Source organism: Tachyglossus aculeatus, chromosome 5 (genome assembly GCF_015852505.1).
Source record: "Tachyglossus aculeatus isolate mTacAcu1 chromosome 5, mTacAcu1.pri, whole genome shotgun sequence".
Classification (NCBI taxonomy): Eukaryota; Metazoa; Chordata; class Mammalia; order Monotremata; family Tachyglossidae; genus Tachyglossus; species Tachyglossus aculeatus.
Window position 1 is genome coordinate 69,463,845 of NC_052070.1, and position 22,595 is coordinate 69,486,439.

A 22,595-nucleotide genomic window follows, 5' to 3' on the forward strand; every position below is an offset into this window, starting at 1 on the left:
TTTCAGGACAACCTCCCACCTTCCTCCTTTAGTGTGTGAGTGTATTTAGGGGGAAAAGTGGAGAAAAATAAAATCTAAGAAAGCTTCTAAGGGACATGCTGAATACTATTAGTCCTGATTGCCTCCTGTGGTATTGATCTGACTATCTGGGCCCCCATGAGTGGCCTGGGTTTCAAAGGTGAAAAATCAGAGGTCTTGAAAACTTTGATAATCAACCAATCAATCAGTGGCATTTATTGAGTGCTTACCATGCGGTGTGCAGAGCCCTGAACTAAGTGCTTGGGAAAGTGCAATAGAATATAGTTGGCAGACACGATCCCTGTCCAAAAGGAGTTGAGAGAACCTAAACTCCTATTTCTAAATTGATTTCAAGTGATTCAGATAAATAGCTCTTCACAAGAATGCCACTACTGTACAAAATTAGATGGGATTTTACAGTATATTCTGCAATCTTTGAATGTTATTCTGTGACATCTAAAAGAAGATGCTGGCATATTTTAATTTCCACTACCTATAAATTATTTGTAGAAACTGTGAAAGTTTCATGGCTAAGTCCCTGAGGTTGGTTTTTGTTTTTTGGGCTCCCTCCCTTCCACCCCACCATGGGGTATTGGATGAAGAAGGGAAGGGAAATTAATATGACTTCTTATGACCTATTTATTTCTCTCCTTCCTTACCTATAGTGAAAGGAGATTATTTCTTTAGCCATTGCATTCTTCTTTACTGTTTTGTATTTCGCCCTTTTCTGTAATTCAGTAACACACTGCAGTAACACACGGCTCTCAAGGTACGAACTCCAAAGTATTCAATTACTCTCTTTGATATATTCCTTTCATTTAGTGTAAAACTGGTTTCCTTAACCTTTTCTACATGATGATGGTTTTATTTAAGAGCCTAGTGTGTAGAACACTAGTTTAGCTGCTAAACAGAATTCAAATCAGCTATTAAAAAAGTCAAGATTTGCCTCTAGGTGTAAACTCCTTGTGGGTAATAATAATAATAATAATAAGGAATGCATCTACCAACTCAGTTATATTGCAGTCTTCCACGTGCTTAGTACAGTGATTTGCGCACAGTAAGCGCTCAATAAATGTGAATGCGCTAGATGTCCACACTACCAGCTAACATTTTGTTGGCTTTTCCCTTCAGGTTAGTATCTCTGCAGCTTTAATCTCTTATAGGAAACATCAGCTAAGGCCAAGGCCTGAATTGGCCATTGAAGGTTTAACCTTACCATTGAAGTCCCTTAAAGAGTGGGATTGAAGCACATGGGAAGGATAGATTGGAAGACATATTAGTTTTACTATTTTTTCCTTGGTCTTAGACATAAAGAACTGACTTTAGGGGAGATAAGTCTAGCTAACTTCTCCAAATCAATCAAAGGTATTTATTGAGCACCAAAGATTTAACTTTAAAAGCTGGCTCTAGTTTATTTATTCTGTGGATTACTTTTCCCTACCAAGCTCCTTTCCCTTGCCTCATCTTTTCTTCCCATTGGCAATTTTTACTTTTCAATTTGCTAGCCTTCTCAGGGGCTATTTGGACACATTTTATATACTTCAGGAATTTTGAAGTCCTTTGGAAATGAGATTCCTTTTGTATGCCGGACATACACATACATGGGGTAGAAGAAAAATTAATCATGGAAGGCCTCCTGGAAAAGGAGTAATTTCTAAAGGGCTTTGAATTGACATTAACCTGAAGTTCAAAACTTCAAAGAATGGGTCAGTGAGGTCAAAAGAATCCTACACCCGCAAAACTAGGGATGCCTAATGAAGCTCAAAGTGGGCAAGTTCACAAGAAACCAAAGGAAAACTTTTTCACACAAAGTGGTAAGAATGTGGGAGTTGTAGGGACAGAAAATATTACTAGGTTCAATTGAGTGTGGATAAATTCGTGGACAAAAGGTCCATAAGAGAAGCAGCGTGGCTTAGTGGAAAGAGCATGAGTTTGGGAGTCAGAGGTCTGTCTCCCCCTTCTAGACTGTGAGCCCGTTGTCGGGTAGGGACCGTCTCTATATGTTGCCAACTTGTACTTCCCAAGCGCTTAGTACAGTGCTCTGCACACAGTAAGCGCTCAATAAATACGATTGAATGAATGAATGAATCTTGTAATACCTCAATGCTCAGAGAAGCAGGGTGGCTTAGTGGAAAGAGCCCGAGCTTGGGAGTCAGAGGTCGTGGGTTCTAATCCCGGCTCTGCCACTTGTCCGCTGTGTGACTTCGGACAAGTCACTTAACTTCTCTGTGCCTCAGTTACCTCATCTGTAAAATGGGGATTAAGACTGTGAGGCCCACGTGGGACAACCTGATAACCTTGTATCTATCCGTGCTTGGCATATAGAAAGTGCTTAACAAATAATAATAATAATGACATTTATTTAGCACTTTCTATGTGCCAAGCACTGTTCTAAGCACTGGGGGGAGATACAAGTTCAGCAGGTTGGACAAAGTCCCTGTCCCACATGGGATGTGTTACAAGGTGATCAGGTTGTCCCACATGGGACTCACAGTTTTCATCCCCATTTTACAGATGAGGGAATTGAGGCCCAGAGAAGTTAAGTGACTTGCCCAAAGTCACACAGCTGACAACTGGCAGAGCAGGGATTTGAACCTGTGACCTCTGACTCCAAAGCTCTTTCCACTGAGCCACGCTGCTTCTCAAATAGGAGACATATTCTTTCAGCTCAAACTTGTCATTAGTGGAAAAAAAGTTAATGAAAAGGAAGAATAAAAACAATGATCAGCAAAGAGCAAATGCTTTAGGGTGTCTCTAGTCCTAAAGCCTCCTGGTCTGCTTGGAAAATTTTTTCATTTGATGTTTCAAGTTTGGTCTCCAAGAGGAGGTAGGTATACATTAGTAGAAGGAAGTCTTGCTGGGATTTGACAAAAATCAGTAAAATTATGTACTTTTATCAAAATATTTTGTTTTAAATTATGAAGAAAAATGTAAATATTTTATCTCATCGTGGCTCAATGGAAAGAGCACAAGCTTGGGAGTCAGAGGTCATGGGTTCAAATCCCAGCTCTGCCGCTTGTCAGCTGTGTGACTTTGGGCAAGTCACTTTACTTCTCTGGGCCTCAGTTACCTCATCTGTAAAATGGGGATTAAGACAGTGAGCCCCCCGTGGGACAACCTGATCACCTTGTATCCTCCCCAGCACCTAGAACAGTGCTTTGCACATAGTAAGCGCTTAACAAATAGCAACATTATTATTATTATTATTGTGATGATGAAGCAGTGTGGCTCAGTGGAAAGAGCCCGAGCTTTGGAGTCATTCATTCATTCATTCATTCATTCAATCGTATTTATTGAGCACTTACTGTGTGCAGAGCACTGTACTAAGCGCTTGGGAAGTACAAGTTGGCAACATACGGAGATGGTCCCTACCCAACAGTGGGCTCACAGTTTAGAAGGGGGAGACAGAGAACAAAACAAAACATATTAACAAAATAAAATAAATAGAATAAATATGTACAAATAAGAGAGTAATAAATATGTACAAACATATATACAGGTGCTGTGGGGAGGGGAAGGAGGTAAGGGGGAAGATGGGGAGAGGGAGGAGGGGGAGAGGAAGGAGGGGGCTCCGTCTGGGAAGGCCTCCCAGAGATCATGGGTTCAAATCCCGGCTCCGCCAATTGTCTGCTGTGTGACTTTGGGCAAGTCACTTCACTTCTCTGGGCCTCAGTTCCCTCATCTGTAAAAATGGGGATGAAGACTGTAAGCCCGAGGGACAACCTGATCACCTTGTAACCTCCCCAGCGCTTAGAACAGTGCTTTGCACATAGTAAGCGCTTAACAAATACCAACATTATTGTTATTATTATTATTGTTATTGTGGTGGTGATGAAGCAGTGTGGCTCAGTGGAAAGAGCCTGGGTTTTGGAGTCAGAGGTCATGGGTTCAAATCCCGGCTCCGCCAATTGTCAGCTGTGTGACTGGGCAAGTCACTTCACTTCTCTGGGCCTCAGTTACCTCATCTGGAAAACGGGGATGAAGACTGTAAGCCCCACGAGGGACACCCTGATTGCCTTGGAACATATGTATATGTTTGTATGAATTTATTGCTCTATTTATTTTATTTGTGCATATTTATTCTATTATTATGATGATGATGATGATCCCCTCCCCACAGCACCTGTATATATGTTTGTACGTATTTATTACTCTATTTATTCTATTTGTACATATTTATTGTGTTGATTTTATTTTGTTACAATGTTTTGTTTTGTTCTCTGTCTCCCCCTCCTAGACTGCGAGCCTGCTGTTGCCCACTTGTCCTTCCCAAGCACTTAGTTCACCTCCTCCAGGAGGCCTTCCCAGACTGAGCCCCTTCCTTCCTCTCCCCCTCGTCCCCCTCTCCATCCCCCCCATCTTACCTCCTTCCCTTCCCCACAGCACCTGTATATATGTATAGATGTTTGTACATATTTATTACTCTTTATTTATTTATTTTACTTGTACCTATCTGTTCTATTTATTTTATTTTGTTAGTATGTTTGGTTTTGTTTTCTGTCTCCCCCTTCTAGACTGTGAGCCCACTGTTGGGCAGGGACTGTCTCTATATGTTGCCAGCTTGTGCTTCCCAAGTGCTTAGTACAGTGCTCTGCACACAGTAAGCGCTCAATAAATACGATTGATTGATTGATTAGTCCGGCGCTCTTGCACACAGTAAGCGCTCAATAAATACGATTGAATGAATGAAAGAATGAATGCATCCATCCTCCACCCCCACCTTACCTCCTTCCCCTCCCCACCGCACCTGTATATATGTATATATGTTTGTACGTATTTATTACTCTGTTTTACTTGTACATATTGATTCTATTTATTTTATTTTGTCAATATGTTTTGTTTTTTTGTCTGTCTCCCCCTCCTCAACTGTAAGCCTGCTGTTGGGTAGGGACCGTCTCTACATGTTGCCAACTTGTCCTTTCCAAGCGCTTAGTCCAGTGCTCTGCACACAGTAAGCGCTCAATAAATATGACTGAATGAATGAATGAATGAATGAGTAACCTCCCCAGCGCTTAGAACAGTGCTTCGCAGATAGTAAGCGCTGGACAAATACGACCATTCTCCCCCTTTTAGACTGTGAGCCCGCTGTTGGGTAGGGCCTGTCTCTATATGTTGCCAATTTGTACTTCCCAAGTGCTTAGTCCAGTGCTCTGCACACAGTAAGCTCTCAATAAATACGACTGAATGAATGAATACGATTGAATGAATGAATGAATAACCTCCCCAGCGCTTAGAACAGTGCTTCGCAGATAGTAAGCGCTTGACAAATACGACCATTCTCCCCCTTTTAGACTGTGAGCCCACTGTTGGGTAGGGCCTGTCTCTATATGTTGCCAATTTGTACTTCCCGAGTGCTTAGTCCAGTGCTCTGCACACAGTAAGTGCTCAGTAAATACGACTGAATGAATGAATATGATTGAATGAATGAATGAATAACCTCCCCAGCGCTTAGAACAGTGCTTCGCAGATAGTAAGCGCTTGAGCCCACTGTTGGGTAGGGACCGTCTCTATATGTTGCCAGCTTGTCCTTCCCAAGCGCTTAGTACAGTGCTCTGCACACAGTAAGCGCTCAATAAATACGATTGACTGATTGATTGATTAACAAATACGACCATTCTCCCCCTTTTAGACTGTGAGCCCGCTGTTGGGTAGGGACCGGCTCTGTATGTTGCCATCTTGTCCTTCCCAAGTGCTTAGTCCAGTGCTCTGCACACAGTAAGTGCTCAATAAATACGACTGAATGAATGAATACGATTGAATGAATGAATGAGTAACCTCCCCAGCGCTTAGAACAGGGCTTCGCAGATAGTAAGCGCTTGACAAATACGACCATTCTCCCCCTTTTAGACTGTGAGCCCGCTGTTGGGTAGGGCCTGTCTCTGTATGTTGCCAATTTGTACTTCCCAATTGCTTAGCCCAGTGCTCTGCACACAGTAAGCGCTCAGTAAATACGACTGAATGAATGAATACGATTGAATGAATGAATGAGTAACCTCCCCAGCGCTTAGAACAGTGCTTCGCAGATAGTAAGCGCTTGACAAATACGACCATTCTCCCCCTTTTAGACTGTGGGCCCGCTGTTGGGTAGGGACTGTCTCTTATATGTTGCCAATTTGTACTTCCCAAGTGCTTAGCCCAGTGCTCTGCACACAGTAAGCGCTCAATAAATACGACTGAATGAATGAAATACGATTGAATGAATGAATGAATAACCTCCCCAGCGCTTAGAACAGTGCTTCGCAGATAGTAAGCGCTTGACAAATACGACCATTCTCCCCCTTTTAGACTGTGAGCCCGCCGTTGGGTAGGGACTGTCTCTATGTGCTGCCGACTTGTGCTTCCCAAGCGCTTAGTCCAGTGCTCTGCACACAGTAAGCGCTCAATAAATACGACTGAATGAATGAATACGATTGAATGAATGAATGAGTAACCTCCCCAGCACTTAGAACAGGGCTTCGCAGATAGTAAGCGCTTGACAAATACGACCATTCTCCCCCTTTTAGACTGTGGGCCCGCCGTTGGGTAGGGACTGTCTCTATGTGTTGCCAATTTGTACTTCCCAAGTGCTTAGCACAGTGATCTGCACACAGTAAGCGCTCAATAAATACGACTGAATGAATGAATACGATTGAATGAATGAATGAGTAACCTCCCCAGCGCTTAGAACAGTGCTTCGCAGATAGTAAGCGCTTGACAAATACGACCATTCTCCCCCTTTTAGACTGTGAGCCCGCTGTTGGGTAGGGACTGTCTCTATGTGCTGCCGACTTGTGCTTCCCAAGCGCTTAGTCCAGTGCTCTGCACACAGTAAGCGCTCAATAAATACGACTGAATGAATGAATACGATTGAATGAATGAATGAATAACCTCCCCAGCGCTTAGAACAGTGCTTCGCAGATAGTAAGCGCTTGACAAATACGACCATTCTCCCCCTTTTAGACTGTGAGCCCGCTGTTGGGTAGGGCCTGTCTCTGTATGTTGCCAATTTGTACTTCCCAATTGCTTAGCCCAGTGCTCTGCACACAGTAAGCGCTCAGTAAATACGACTGAATGAATGAATACGATTGAATGAATGAATGAGTAACCTCCCCAGCGCTTAGAACAGTGCTTCGCAGATAGTAAGCGCTTGACAAATGCGACCATTCTCCCCCTTTTAGACTGTGGGCCCGCTGTTGGGTAGGGACTGTCTCTTATATGTTGCCAATTTGTACTTCCCAAGTGCTTAGCCCAGTGCTCTGCACACAGTAAGCTCTCAATAAATACGACTGAATGAATGAATACGATTGAATGAATGAATGAATAACCTCCCCAGCGCTTAGAACAGTGCTTCGCAGATAGTAAGCGCTTGACAAATACGACCATTCTCCCCCTTTTAGACTGTGAGCCCGCTGTTGGGTAGGGCCTGTCTCTATATGTTGCCAATTTGTACTTCCCAAGTGCTTAGCCCAGTGCTCTGCACACAGGAAGCGCTCAATAAATACGATTGATTGATTGATTGATCATTATCACTGTTATTGTTGCCATGGTGATGGCGCCGCTAATGGCGGGCGGGCAGGGAGGCGGAGCAGGCCGCAGCGGGCGGGGTTGGGGCGGGCCCGGCTCCGTGGCGCCCCCTGCCGCCGGCCGCCCTCCCTCCCTCCCTCCCGTCGCCATGACGGCCGCCGTCTTCTTCGGCTGCACCTTCATCGCCTTCGGGCCCGCGCTGGCCCTCTACGTCTTCACCATCGCCACCGACCCGCTGCGCATCATCTTCCTCATCGCCGGGTGAGGCCCGCCTCCCTCCCCTCTCTTCCTCCTCCTCCTCCTCCTCCTCCAATCAATCAATCAATCAATCATATTTATTGAGCGCTTACTGTGTGCGGAGCACTGGACTAAGCGCTTGGGAAGTACAAGTTGGCAACATATAGAGACGGTCCCTACCCAACATCTTCCTCATCGCCGGGTGAGGCCCGCCTCCCTCCCCTCTCTTCTTCTTCCTCCTCCCGCTCCCCGTCGGGCTGGGCCCCAAACACACACACACACACACACACACACACGTTCACACTCACACACGTTCACACTCCCACACCAGACACACACACCCACACCCACACCCACAGAGTCTCCCCGGCGTCTCCCTCCGCCAGCAGAGCCTGGCCTGGGCCTGGGCCTGTCCTGGGTCTGAGCTGGTCCTGTCCTAGGCCTGTTCGGAGCCTGTCCTGGGCCTGGGCCTGTCCTGGGCCTGATCTGAGCCAGTCCTGGGCCTGTCCTGAGCCTGCCATGGGCCTGGGCCTGGCCTGGGCCTGATTTGAGCCAGTCCTGGGCCTGTCCTGAGCCTGACATGATGATGATGATGATGATGATGATGGCATTTGTTAAGCACTTACTATGTGCCAAGCACTGTTCTAAGCACTGGGGGGGGGGGGGGGGGGGATACAAGGTGATCAAGTTGTCCCACGTGGGGCTCACAGTCTTAATCCCCATTTTACAGATGAGGTAACTGAGGCCCAGAGAAGTGAAGTGACTTGCCCAAAGTCACACAGCTGACAAGCGGCAGAGCCGGGATTTGAACCCATGACCTCTGACTCCAAAGCCCAGGATCTTTCCACTGAGCCACGCTGCTTCTCTGACATGGGCCTGGGCCTGTCCTGGGCCTGATTTGAGCCAGTCCTGGGCCTGTCCTGAGCCTGACCTGGGCCTGGGCCTGTCCTGGGCCTGACCTGAGCCTGTCCTGGGTCTGACCTGGGTCTGTCCTGGGCCTGAACTGGGTCTGACCTGGGTCTGTGCCTGTCCTGGGTCTGTCCAGAGCCTGACCTGGGCCTGATCTGGGTCTGGCCTGGGCCTGATCCTGTCCTGGGCTTGTCCAGAGCCTGATCAGGACATGGGCCTGATCTGGGGGGCCTGACCTGGGTCTGTCAATCAATCAATCAATCAATCGTATTTATTGAGCGCTTACTATGTGCAGAGCACTGTACTAAGCACTTGGGAAGTACAAATTGGCAACACATGGAGACAGTCCCTACCCAACAGTGGGCTCACAGTCTGTCCTGGGCCTGTCCAGGGTCTGCCCTGGGCCTGTCCTGGGCCTGATCTGGGTCTGGCCTGGGCCCATCATAGGCCTGTCCTGAGCCTGACCTGGACCCGGGCTTGATCTGGGGGGCCTGACCTGGGCCTGTCCTGGGTCTGTCCCGGGCCTGTCCTGGGCCTGATCTGGGTCTGGGCCCATCATAGGCCTGTCCTGAGCCTGTCCTAGGCCTGTCCTGGGTCTGGACCTGATCTGGATCTGTCCTGGTCCTGAGCCTGACATGGGCCTGGGTCTGTCCTGAGCCTGACGTGGGCCTGGGCCTGTCCTAGGCCTGTCCTGAGCCGGACCTGGGCCTGTCCTTGGCCTGACCTGGGCCTGATCTGGGCTTGTCCTAGGCCTGTCTTGAGCCGGACCTGGTCCAGATCTGGGCCTGTCCTTGGCCTGACCTGGGCCTGATCTGGGTCTGTCCTGGGCCTGTCCTTGGCCTGACCTGGGCCTGATCTGGGTCTGTCCTGGGCCTGTCCAGGGCCTGTTCTGGGCCTGTCCTGAGCCTGACATGGGCCTGGGCTTGTCCTGGGCCTGGCTTGGGTCTGATCTGGGTCCGTCCTGAGCCAGACTTGGGCCTGGGCCTCACCTGGCCCTGGTCACCGCCATCGGACCCTCCTCTTCTTGGGGGCAGAGCAAGACTTGGGGGTCGCCTCGTCACCCGAGCCCGGACCCCTCGCCCTCACCTTGTGGCTGCCCCTGAAATGTACACGGGAAGGGAGGAACGGAAAGAAGTCACTCGGTGGGGAAATGGCCTGGGTCGGGATTTTGAATCAATCAATCGTATTTATTGAGCGCTTACTGTGTGCAGAGCACTGTACTAAGCGCTTGGGAAGTACAAGTTGGCAACATATAGAGACAGTCCCTACCCAACAGTGGGTTCACGGTCTAAAAGGGGGAGACAGAGAATAACACCAAACATACTAACAAAATAGAATAGATATGTACAAGTAAAATAAATAGAGTAATAGATATGTACAAACATATATACATATATACAGGTACTGTGGGGAAGTCCACAGCCGGGGGCAGTGACCATAAAGCCCCTTAGAAAGGGATCAGTCAATAATTACTAATAATAACGATGCTGCTTATTAAGCACTTCTTAGGGACAAAACTGCCTTGAGCACTGGAGTAGATGCAAGTTAATCAGAGTAGACGCCATTCCTGCCCCCAACAGGGCTCTATCTAAACAGAAAGCAGGCAGAAAATCGGTAGTTGTGGTTATTAACAATAATAATAATAACGATACTACTTATTAAGCACTTTTTAGGGACAAAACTGTGTTGAACACTGGAGTAGATGCAACTTAATCAGAGTGGATGCCGTTCCTGTCCCCCATGGGGCTCAATCTAAACAGAAGGCGGAGCAGAAAATTGGTAGTTGTGGTTATTTATTAACAATAATGATAATAATAATAATAATAATGGTACTTGTTAAGCACTTACTATGTGCCAAGCTCTGTACTAAATGGGGTAGATACAAATTAATCAGATGGGCACAGTCCCTGTCCCACCTCATAATAATAATGATGATGATGGTATTTGTTAAGCACTTACTATGTGCTAAGCACTGTTCTAAGCACTGGGGTAGATACAAGGTCATCAGGTTGTCCTAAGTGGGGCTCACGGTCTTAATCCCCATTTTACAGATGAGGTGACTGAGGCCCAGAGAAGTTAAGTGGCTTGCCCAAAGTCACACAGCAGACAAGTGGCAGAGCCGGGATTAGAACTCACGCACTCTGACTCCCAAGTAATAATAGTGATGGTATTTGTTAAACGCTTACTTTTTGCCAAGCACTTTTCTAAGCGCTGGGGTAGATACAGGGTCATCAGGTTGTCCCATGTGGGGCTCACAGTCTTAATCCCCATTTTACAGATGAGGTAACTGAGGCCCAGAGAAGTTAAGTGGCTTGCCCAAAGTCACACAGCAGACAAGTGGCAGAGCCGGGATTAGAACTCACGCACTCTGACTCCCAAGTAATAATAATGATGGTATTTGTTAAATGCTTACTTTTTGCCCAGCACTTTTCTAAGCACTGGGGTAGATACAGGGTCATCAGGTTGTCCCATGTGGGGCTCACAGTCTTAATCCCCATTTTACAGATGAGGTAACTGAGGCCCAGAGAAGTTAAGTGGCTTGCCCGAGGTCACCGACGAGTGGCGGATCTGGGATTAGAATTCACGTCCTCTGACCCCCAAACCCATGCTGTTGCCACTGAGCCAAGCTGTGAGGCTCCCACTCTTAAACCCCATTTTACAGATGAGGTAACTGAGGCCCAGTGAAGTGACTGGCCCGAGGTCACACAGCAGACATGTGGCAGAGCAGGGATCAGAACCCACGTCCTCCGACTTCCAAACCCATGCTGTTTTTACTGTGTCATGCGTTGTACTAAAGACTTCAGAAAAATTCCAAGAAAAAGACACGCTCCCCAAGGACAAGGAGTTTATCTGTTTTCCCTAGTGTTCCCTAGTGTTGGAAGTAAACCTGAACTCAGCTCCAGGAAAAGGAAAAGGCCCAGAATAAATCGCCAAGTACACCCCGGTTTCCGTTGTCCGATCACCAGTGTCCAGCTTAGTGTCTTGGGGGTCAGAGGACGTGGGTTCTAATCCCACATCCGCCACTTGTCTGCCCTCTGACCTTGGGCAGGCCGCTTAACCTCTCTGTGCCTCAGTTACCTCATCTGTAAAACGGGGATTAAGATTGTGAACCCCATGTGCATGGCTCAGTGGAAAGAGCCCGGGCTTTGGAGTCGGAGGTCATGGGTTCAAACCCGTCTCCGCCAATTGTCAGCTGTGTGACTCCGGGCAGGTCACTTTTAACTTCTCTGGGCCTCAGTTCCCTCATCTGGAAAATGGGAATTAAGACTGTGAGCCCCCCGTGGGACAACCATTTAACCTTGTAACCTCCCCAGCACTCAGAACAGTGCTTTGCACATAGTAAGCGCTTAATAAATGCCATCATTATTATTACTATGTGGGACAACGTGATTAACTTGTATCTACTCCAAGGCTTAGACCTGTGCTTGGCACATAGTAAGCGCTTAACAAATATCATAATTATTATCATTATTATTATTACTTCCCCTTGAGGCCCTATCTACACTACGGACTCGGTGAGCCTCCAGTTAGTTTTTCTGGGATCTTTCTGTTCTGTTTGTCCTATTTGGAAGATGAAGAAACAGGCCCAGAGATTTGAAATGACCCATCCCCTTAGACTGTAAGCTTGTTGTGGGCCGGGAGCATGTCTACCAATGCTGTTGTACTTTCCCAAGCGCTTAGTATAGTGCTGTGTGCACAGTAAGTGCTCAATAAATATTAATTCATTCAGTCGTTTTAATTGAGTGCCTACCGTGTACAGAGCACTGTATTAAGTGCTTGGGAGAGTACAATACAATAATAAAGAGGCACATTCCATGTCCACAATGAGTTTGCAGTCTAGAGGGGGAAAGAGGTCATGGGTTCTAATCCCGACTCCACCACTTGTCAGCTGTGTGACTTTGGGCACGTCACTTAACTTCTCTGTGCCTCAGTTACCTCATCTGTAAAATGGGTATTAAGACTATAAGCCCCACGTGGGACAGCCTGATTACTCTGTATGTCCCCTAGCGCTTAGAACAGTGCTTGGTACATAGTAGGCACTTAACAAATGCCATCATTATTGTTATTATTATTAAGCCATGCTGCCTGCCCTGATAATGAGAAAACGGACAGCCCCCCATGGCCCTGCACAGACTTAATCTGTTTTGTTTGGGAAAGCCTCCTTTGAAAGTTCCCTTTTATGTCATCTTTTACCTCATGTTACCTCATCTGTAAAATGGGGATTAAGACTGTGAGCCTCATGTGGGACAATCTGGTAAGCTTGTATCTACCTGTGTGCTTAGACCAGTGCTCGGCACATAGTAAGCGTTTAACAGATACCATTATTATTATTATTATTAATTCATTGTCCAGTATTGGGCACCACAGGAATTTGGAAAAGGCATAGCTCTTATCTTTAAAGGCATCAATCTGTGATGACACTCTTCAGTTTGTAACATAATCTTGGAGCTCTGTTTTTAGACTGATCTTCTAGCCTTTCATAGGCTCATTTAAAATATTTTAATTGTGGTTTTTGGTAAAGGAAAACTATGAAGAGTATTTGCAAGTGTTGTAAAGTTCTAAATTTTAACATATTTTTTTTCTCAAGTTGTCTTACTTTCGTCAATTTTAAGTCCTGACAATTTTAGACTGACAATGTCCGACTTAACGAGAGAAGCAGCATGGCTCAGTGGAAAGAGCATGGGCTTGGGAGTCAGAGGTCATGGGTTCGAATCCTTACTCTACCACTTGTCATCTGTGTGACCTTGGGCAAGCCACTTAACTTCTGTGCCTGTTACCTCATCTGTAAAATGGGGATGAAGACTGTGAACCCTACGTGGGACAACCTGATCACCTTGTATCCCCCCAGCGCTTAGAACAGTGCTTTGCACATAGTAAGTGCTTAACAAATACCATTATTATTATTATTAATTAGATTCAAATATACACCTCCCTTCCCCTTATTCCCCCACCCTCTTAACTCCCAGTGCGGCTGTGGGGCGTCCTGGGAGAGATGTGTCCACGGCATCGCTATCGGTCGGAAATAATAATAATAATAATAATGATGGCATTTATTAAGCGCTTACTATGCGCAAAGCACTGTTCTAAGCGCTGGGGAGGTTACAAGATGATCAGGTTGTCCCATGGGGGACTCACAGTCTTAATCCCCATTTTACAGATGAAGGAACTGAGGCTCAGAGAAGTTAAGTGACTTGCCCAAAGTCACACAGCTGATAATTGGTGGAGCAGGGATTTGAACCCATGACCTCCGACTCCAAAGCCCGTGCTCTTTTCCACTGAGCCACGCTGCTTCTCTATGACTCGACGGCTTTAGACAAGAACTCCCAGCGAGGTTTCTGGAACTGGGAACTGGGATTTAGGGGAGGAAGGGGGAATGGAGGGGGAAGCTGGTTCTTTTGTTAACAGCAAAATCCTGGGCTTTATTAAGAATGGGGTGAGTTGCTCGCCTATATTAGTTCTCTCCAGACCCTTTAGATCTAAAAGATTTGTGATGACAGATATGAGGGACTGCTTTGAGGGAGCGCGGAGGGGAAATGGTTAAGAGTGATTCGGTTCAATCTCCACCAGGCCTTTATGGACTTTATCCCCAGTTTGTTCCTTCCCTTTTTCAGAAGGGTGGGGTCAATTCCTTTTCACCACGGCAGTATTTTGAAATGTGTTTTTTTGCTTTCAGAGCTTTTTTCTGGTTGGTGTCCCTGCTGCTCTCCTCCCTTGTCTGGTTCATTGTCGTAAGCATCAGCGGCACCGATGACGCGTCAGTACAGAAAGGCCTGCTTATCTTCGGAGTGCTGTTTTCGGTCGTTATCCAAGAAGTCTTCCGGTTCGCTTATTATAGACTCTTAAAGTAAGTGAACGTTCGATTATTTGAAATGTGTTAAAATACTTCCGAATGGATTTGTGCCGAAGTCGTCTTCACGTGGGCTTCAGAGCCAAAGTTTTGAGTTCGGATCAGGACCACACCAAAGCCCTTCAGTGTCACTTGATGGGCCGTATTTATTGAGCACCTACTGTGTGCAAAGCGCTGTACTACTTTTGATAATGGTATTTATTAAGTGCTTACCACATCCCAAGCATTGTCCTAAGCCCTGGTTGTTGTTTTTTTAAATACAAGATAACCAGATTGGATTCAGTGCCATGGGGTTCACAATCTAAAAGGGAGTGACACTGGGCATTTAATCCCCATTTTACAGATAAAAAAGCTGACACACAGAGAAGTTAAATGATATGCTCGAAGTCGGAGCTGGGGCAAAACCCGGGTGATGGTCGTAATAGTAATTATTAAGCATTTGCTATGTACAAAACACTTAAGCACTGTGTGAGAAAATCATAAATGAGGTATAGACATGGTTCCTGGCCTTCAAGGGGCTTACAGTTTAGTAATAAAGAGGGGAGCGGGGTAGCAACAGATACATAAGGAAAGACCCACAAAAGACAGAAATGACACAAACGTCAAAGGAGCAGCAGGTTTTCAGGCTTCTCACAGCTTAGACCCACAGTCCCAGAACTCACTACTGTAGTTATGGTGGTGACCTCAGCGTTTTAAAAGCTCTGGAGTCCTCATGCTGTCAGCGCTTAAATCCTTAGAGGGCTGAAGCAGGGGTCATTGAGAGTCACGGTGGCATAGTAATAATAATAATTACGCTATCTGTGAAGCGCTTAGTATGTGCCAGGTGCTGTACTAAGCGCTGAGATAGATGCAAAATCGTCAGGTTCCCCAGTGTAGCGAGAACAGGTATTCCTGTTTTGCAGAAGAGGGAACCGAGGCACAGCGAAATTAAGTGACTTGCCCGAGGTCATACATCAGGTATTTTACTTGTACATATCTATTCTATTTATTTGATTTTGTCAGTATGTTTGGTTTTGTTCTCTGTCTCCCCCTTTTAGACTGTGAGCCCACTGTTGGGTAGGGACTGTCACTATATGTTGCCAACTTGTACTTCCCAAGCGCTTAGTACAGTGTTCTGCACACAGTAAGCGGTCAATAAATATGATTGATGATGATGATTGATGATGAGGTATGTGGCAGAGCTGAGATTAGAACCCAGGACCTCTGACTCCCAGTCCCGTGGTCTTTCCTATAGTCTGTATTGCGTCTCTGCATTAAAAAGCGCTTAGTACAGTGCTCTGCACACAGTAAGTGTTCAATAAATACGAATGAATGAATGTGGTGGGGCAGTGTCCTGCAGCTGGGTTCTGGGGGTCAGGAGTAAGGGGCCATATTCAAACCCCTCTTGAAACTCTTGGTAATTTTGGCATGTTTCTTGTGACAACAGACCATGTCCTAATTCTCACCTACAGATACTTTCCCAGTGCTTAGCACAGTGCTCTTCAGACAGTAATGCTTAATAAATATTGTCCTTAATGCGTAACTGATGTGGGAAGACCATTTCCCTCAGTTTATTTGGAACTTTTGTCTTCAGACTTAGTGAATGCAATCTATTTAACGCTTGTGGTTTTGTGGACTTCAGTCATAACCCCTCTTAGCCACCTTTACAGACTGAGGAGCTTAATCGTATTTATTGAGCACTTACCATGTGCAGAGCACTGTACTAAGTGTTGGGGAGAGTACAATATAACGGTAATAACGATTGAATTACAACTACAGAGTTGGTAGACATGCTCCCTGCCCACAAGCTTACATCAGTCTCTTCTCATATGGAAAGCTATTGACCATTTTGGTTGTCCTTCTGTGCTCCTCCTTAGCCTTCTAGAAATTTGTCTCTGCAAAACTTCCAAAATTTTGTCTTCATGCTGTTAATGAAGTGTCTTGACTGTCTTTCAGTGATCTAGCAATTTCAACCTCAAATTGAAATTAAGCCATCTTCAGAAATGTTTTAAAAAATTAAATATCCTCTTTTGATCCTTTATATAGCCTGCCACCTCGAAGACCAGCATTTCTAATGAAATTGCTTTAATCTTTGACATTGAAACACGGACACTGATTCTGTTCCATATGGTAAATCTTGCGACATGGTACTATTGCCACAGCATCACACAGAGTTTGGCAATGCGGGGCAGATTTACATATCCCATCCCTTTGGAGAATCAGGTTGATGTTGGATAAGAATGTGATAAAACAGCTTTGAGAATTTTGATAAAGCATGGACTGGGATTGAAACTGTGACGATACATTTTTCTATTTGATCTTTTAGACTGAGCCCAAATATGGATTTCAGTAAAAAAAAAAAATGCTGTCAAATTAGATATTGAATTTCTGTATCTGAAAGACCATTCCCAACTGGCAGTGAAGATGTGTAATGATGTGCATCTAGCCTTACTTCTATTTATTCTGATGACTTGACACCTGTCCACATGTTTTGTTTTGTTGTCTGTCTCCCCCTTCTAGACTGTGAGCCGGTTGTTGGGTTGAGACCATCTCTGTATGTTGCCAACTTGTACTTTCCAAGCGCTTAGTACAGTGCTCTGCACACAGTAAGAGCTCAATAAATATGATTGAATGAATGAATGAATGTGTGCCCTAGTGGAAAGAGCATTGGCTTGGGAGTCAGAGGTCGTGGGTTCTAATTCCGCCTCCGCCACTGGTCAGCTTTTGTGACTTTGGGCAAGTCACTTAACTTCTCTGTGCCTCAGTTACCTCATCTGTAAAATGGGGACCAAGACTGTGAGCTCTAAGTGGGACAACCTGATTGCCCGTTATCTCCCCCAGCCTTAGAACAGTGTTTGGCACATAGTAAGCGCTTAACAAATGCCATCATCATTATTATTATAATTGTTATTACTATTATTATTATCCAGTGTTATTGACCTGGGATTGCTGCAGTCTGGAAAGATTCCAGTACATATGTGAGAGTGTTTAATTTTGAATGTGTGAGCGAAAGGGGTCGGGGCTTTGACCTTCTTGCCAAATCTAACTGTACTCCATCCTGATCATCATCAGTGGCATTTATTGAGCACTCACTGTATGCAGAGCATTGTACAAAGCACTTGAAAGAATACAGTATAAAAGACTTGTTACCAGGTTCCCTGCTCACAGTGAGCTTGCATCCTAATACTCCTCAATCTCTTGCTCCCTTCATTACTCTGGATCCCCTCCTTCTCAGTTAGTTAATCGGTGGTATTGAACGAGCGCTTACTGTGTGCACTTGGAAGAGTACAACACGGCAGAGTCAGTAGACAGGTTTCTTCCACATGGAGCTTACAGTCTAGGGGGGAGATGGACATTAAAATAAACTTGCAGATATGTGGGTCTGGGGGTGGGTTGAATATCAAGTGCTGAGTAGGTATGGATCTACGAACAGAAGGGATTATTATTATTAATGGCATTTATTAAGCGCTTACTATGTGCAAAGCACTGTTCTAGGCGCTGGGGAGGTTACAAGGTGATCAGGTTGTCCCACTCTCACAGTCTTAATCCCCACTTTACAGATGAGGTAACGGAGGCACAGAGAAGTGAAGTGACTTGCCCACAGTCACACAGCTGACAATTGGCGGAGCCGGGATTTGAACCCATAACCTCTGACTCCAAAGCCCGGGATCTTTCTACCGAGCCACGCTGCTTCTCCAGGCAGGAGGGAGAGGGAGTATAGGATATGAGGGCTCAGTTGGGGAAGGCCTCTTGGAGGAAACGTGCTTTTAGCATGGCTTTGAAGGTGGGGCGACTAATGGGCCGTCATATTTGGAGTGAGAGGCAGTTTCATGGCAGAGGGAGGACCTAGAGAAGAGCCAAGTGAGTGGATCGGGTCAATTTTTCTACTTTCAGTGTGGCAGTGGACGAAGACCAAAGTAAACCTGGGCTTCAGTTCTGTTGGTGTGAGGTTTTCTTAATAGGCTTCGCTTTTGTTACAGACTGAAGGTAAAATCGAGGTTTTTTTGCTGCCACCCCAAATGCCGAGAGTTGATAGAGAAGCTTTACCTAAACCCGCACGCACCATTTCTTCAAAGGCACAGGGTGATCAAGAATAGCTTTTATTTAATCTATTAGATCCAATTTTACCTCAGTTTTTTTCGATGTTTCCGCTACAAAATAATCAAGGCTTATAATGTGCAGGCTGATTAATCGGTACTTTTCCAAAGACTTGGTTAAGAGGCAGAGTGTACACTGTATATATGTATATATGTTTGTATGTATTTATTACTCTATTTTACTTGTACATAGTTATTCCACTTATTTTATTTCGTTAATTTGTTTTGTTTTCTGTCTCCCCCGTCTAGACTGTGAGCCCACTGTTGGGTAGGGACCGTCTCTATATGTTGCCAACTTGTACTTCCCAAGCGCTTAGTACAGTGCTCTGCACACAGTAAGCGCTCAATAAATACGATTGAATGAATGAATGAATGAATGAATGAATACAATTTTTGCTGCCACCACAAATGCCGAGAGTTGATAGAGAAGCTTTAACTAAACCCACACGCACCATTTCTTCAAAGGCACAGGGTGATCAAGAATAGCTTTTATTTAATTTATTAGATTGATCCAATTTTACCTCAGTTTTTTTAGATGTTTCCGCTACGAAATAATCAAGGCTTATAATGTGCAAGCTGATTAATCGATACTTTTCCAAAGACTTGGTAATGAGGCGGATACAATTTTTGCTGCCACCACAAATGCCGAGAGTTGATAGAGAAGGTTTAACTAAACCCGCACGCACCATTTCTTCAAAGGCATAGGGTGATCAAGAATAGCTTTTATTTAATTTATTAGATTGATCCAGTTTTACCTCAGTTTTTTTCGATGTTTCCGCTACAAAATAATCAAGGCTTATAATGTGCAGGCTGATTAATGGGTACTTTTCCAAAGACTTGGTAATGAGGCAGATACAAAAATGCCGTGTCTTTCTATTTGGTAACTCTTGGAAACACGGTAATAATAGATGTAAACACAGGACAGAGTGAAGAACTTTCCAATACAGTTAAGGATCATCAAGCTGGAACAATCCTCAATTTCAACATTGCTTGTGTTCTGTTTGTCCAGGAACACGGAAACAGATCCTGCTTTGATGTGCTATTTTGCTTCCTGATTTAGTTATTGGTCCCCATTAAAACCCTGCTGACCCTCGTCTCATAAGCTTACAACATAGGGCAAGAACGTTTGGAAGAAAAAAAAATTCCTAAATGTATTATTATTTTACTTTTAGAGAAAAATGGGAATTGCTGGTTTGACATCTCGCAGCAGTAGGTATACAGTGGATCTGAATTGTTCACATTTAAGCTATGAATTTTAAATTTAAGGTCTTAGCATTTTGCTACTTCAGAAAGATTCAGTGTCTTTGTGGTTGTACTTCCAAAATAGATGGAAGTAGAAGAGAGAGTTTTTTTCCGTGCTCAAGTAGTCCAAAAATATAACACATATGATGGAAACAATTTCTACAGTTTACGTCTTAAAAATATTTCACCAGCATTTCTTAATGACTCTTCCTTACATCTTAAGGGTAGGAAAGTACAGTGCAGAGAGTTGCCATTTAGGTAGGAAAATTGTCTGCCCTGTTAATCGAGTTGCCTGAGACCACAGAAGAGTTTGCTGTCACCTAAGGAGTTCCTGGTTTTTTGTTCATTCTTCCAAATTATATCTGCTAATAGAGGCATGAATTGTCTAATTGCATTTTTAGATTTTTTTAAATTGCAGTTACGGTTGACTCCTATAATATGCTAATTAAGTGCATAAACAATATAGTTTGCTTGTGAAATATGTCTTCTTTCTGTAAACTGGGGCAACTATTGCACTTCAGTTACAGTACCAGAATATCCATAAATCGATTTCCAATGAAAAAATGATCTTTTAGAAGCTATAATTGCAGAGTAATAGGAGAGGCTTGCTCCAGTATGTGTAGAGTTCTTCAGATGAATTTGGAGTGTCTTTATATTCTGATGCATTTCCATTTTCAAAATTGTATTTATGTGTATTTTTGTTTCAGAAAAGCCAATAAGGGTTTGATGACGATAAGCCAGGAGGAAACCGTCCCCATTTCTGTAAGGCAGTTGTCATATGGTAAGTTAAAATTGGATCCAGTACACCGTGAAGCAGTTAATTTAAAAAATAGACGTGTAGGCAGAAAATGGGATAGTTGTTTCAGTACATTTTCAGGCCTGGCTTATTGATAACATTTGTTTAAATTTAATTTTCCTATCTGCCTTGGGCTATTGTGTAGGGAGATGTAATATGCATTTTTTCCTTTTAACTGTGGTGCCTACATTTGTTCTTGTTAAATGTATGTCCATTTGACACAGATATAGTTGGAAAGTTGGCTTTTCGTCTTCTCCAAGCACAAACGCGTGCTTTGCTGCAGGTCTCCTAATCAGACCCACAGACAGCTATATAGGTGGATACAAAACAACATACAGCTGACTGCACAGAAAGAGACACTCACACTCTTCACACCTAGGAAGTGGGCAATGTGAGTGAAAATTTCCAAGTGGTATGATGATGATGATGTTTGTTAAGCGCTTACTATGTGCCAAGCACTGTTCTAACCGCAGGGGTAGATACAGGATAATCAGGTTGTCCCACATGGGGCTCACGGTCTTCCTCCCCATTGTACAGATGAGGCACAGAGAAGTGACTTAGCCAAAGTCATACAGCAGACAAGTGGAGGAGCTGGGATTAGAACCCACAACCTCCGACTCCCAAGCCCGTACTCTTGCTACTGAGCCATGCTGCTTCTCATGTGGCTTTTACTACCTCTGCCTGAGCATCCTGATTTAAGAAGTCCTGGTAGATGTAGACGTAAAAATTTTTAGGTCTTAAAAATATTTCACCAGCATTTCTTTAGATCGTACATTTGGGAGGGGGCTGGGGGGGGAGGAAACAAAAATAGAAACTCAGCCTGCTGCGGAGGGTTCTCTCTGGGTCCTTGGGGCAGGCGGGTGTCCCCTACCTCAAATTACTTGTGGACTGAAATGGACACAGGTGCCAGAGGGGCTGGGATGGGAGAAGGAGTGTCTGCTGTTGCTAGGGAAAACAGGTGTCTTAGGCCAGAGCTATTCTTTCTCCGTATCCAGCAGTAGCATTTCTAACTAGTACACTGAAAATGGAATCATCATCATCATCAATCGTATTTATTGAGCGCTTAGTGTGTGCAGAGCACTGTACTAAGCGCTTGGGAAGTACAAATTGGCAACATATAGAGACAGTCCCTACCCAACAGTGGGCTCACAGTCTAAAAGGGGGAGACAGAGAACAAAACCAAACATTACTCTGGATCATGCAAACAGCCATACAGAGGGTAAGATAGAATATTGTTCCAAGTTTTATTTTTCTGACCTCTCATGTGTTTTATTTTTATAGCTCAGCTGAAGAATTGGATGATTTTCTGATGATACCATGTTTAATTTCATTCATTCACTCAGTCCTATTTATTGAGTGTTTAATGTGTGCAAAGCACTGTACTAAGCGCTTGGGAGAGTGTAATATAACCACAAATGCACATTCCCTGCCCAGAACAATTACTTGCATAATTACCCCCACTTCTTTGCCTAATGTGCGCAGCTGAAATCAGAGGGACTATTATTATGATGTGAGTTAAGTCTAGAAATAAGGGGAGCAGGAGAGAGAGAAGGAAAAAATGAGGAAAGGAGGGGAAAGGAAAGAGAAAATTTAGTTCAAGTTAAAATACAGTCGATTGATTGAGAGGCACTTGCCTGTGTTTCTTCCTTCCGTTGCACTGTCCCAAGTGCTGCCTTCAACAGGCATTCAGTAAATTACTGTAATGTATTCTCCCTTGTCCTCTTTCAACGTGAAGTTCAGTAAATAAGTTCCCCTGCATGGGCCCGAATCTGCTGCCTTAGCAAGTTCTAACCCTGCTTCCCTTTCCACATCAGAGTCCAAGTTGTGAAGAAGAAAATCCCTTGGCATGAACCGTTGTCCGCAGCGTTAAGCGCATCCTGACCCTTCTCATCTTCTTACCCTTGGGCACTCCACTGTCGCTGCTTTGTAAAGATCGTCTCTTATTTCCCCCTCAAAAAACTGGTGG

At 44.7% G+C, this 22,595-nt stretch overlaps 1 protein-coding gene across 1 annotated transcript in view; it reads left to right on the forward strand.

Annotated features, from left to right (window-relative positions):
* The first annotated feature begins 7,658 nt into the window (after positions 1–7,658).
* APH1B (aph-1 homolog B, gamma-secretase subunit) overlaps positions 7,659–22,595 on the forward strand; it is a 33,046-nt gene continuing 18,109 nt past the window's right edge. The window contains exons 1-3 of the mRNA XM_038746516.1: positions 7,659–7,782; positions 14,342–14,512; positions 20,541–20,614. Of these exons, the coding sequence (XP_038602444.1) occupies positions 7,670–7,782; positions 14,342–14,512; positions 20,541–20,614 (358 nt within the window). The 5' untranslated portion in view covers positions 7,659–7,669. The remainder of the gene's footprint in view (positions 7,783–14,341; positions 14,513–20,540; positions 20,615–22,595) is intronic.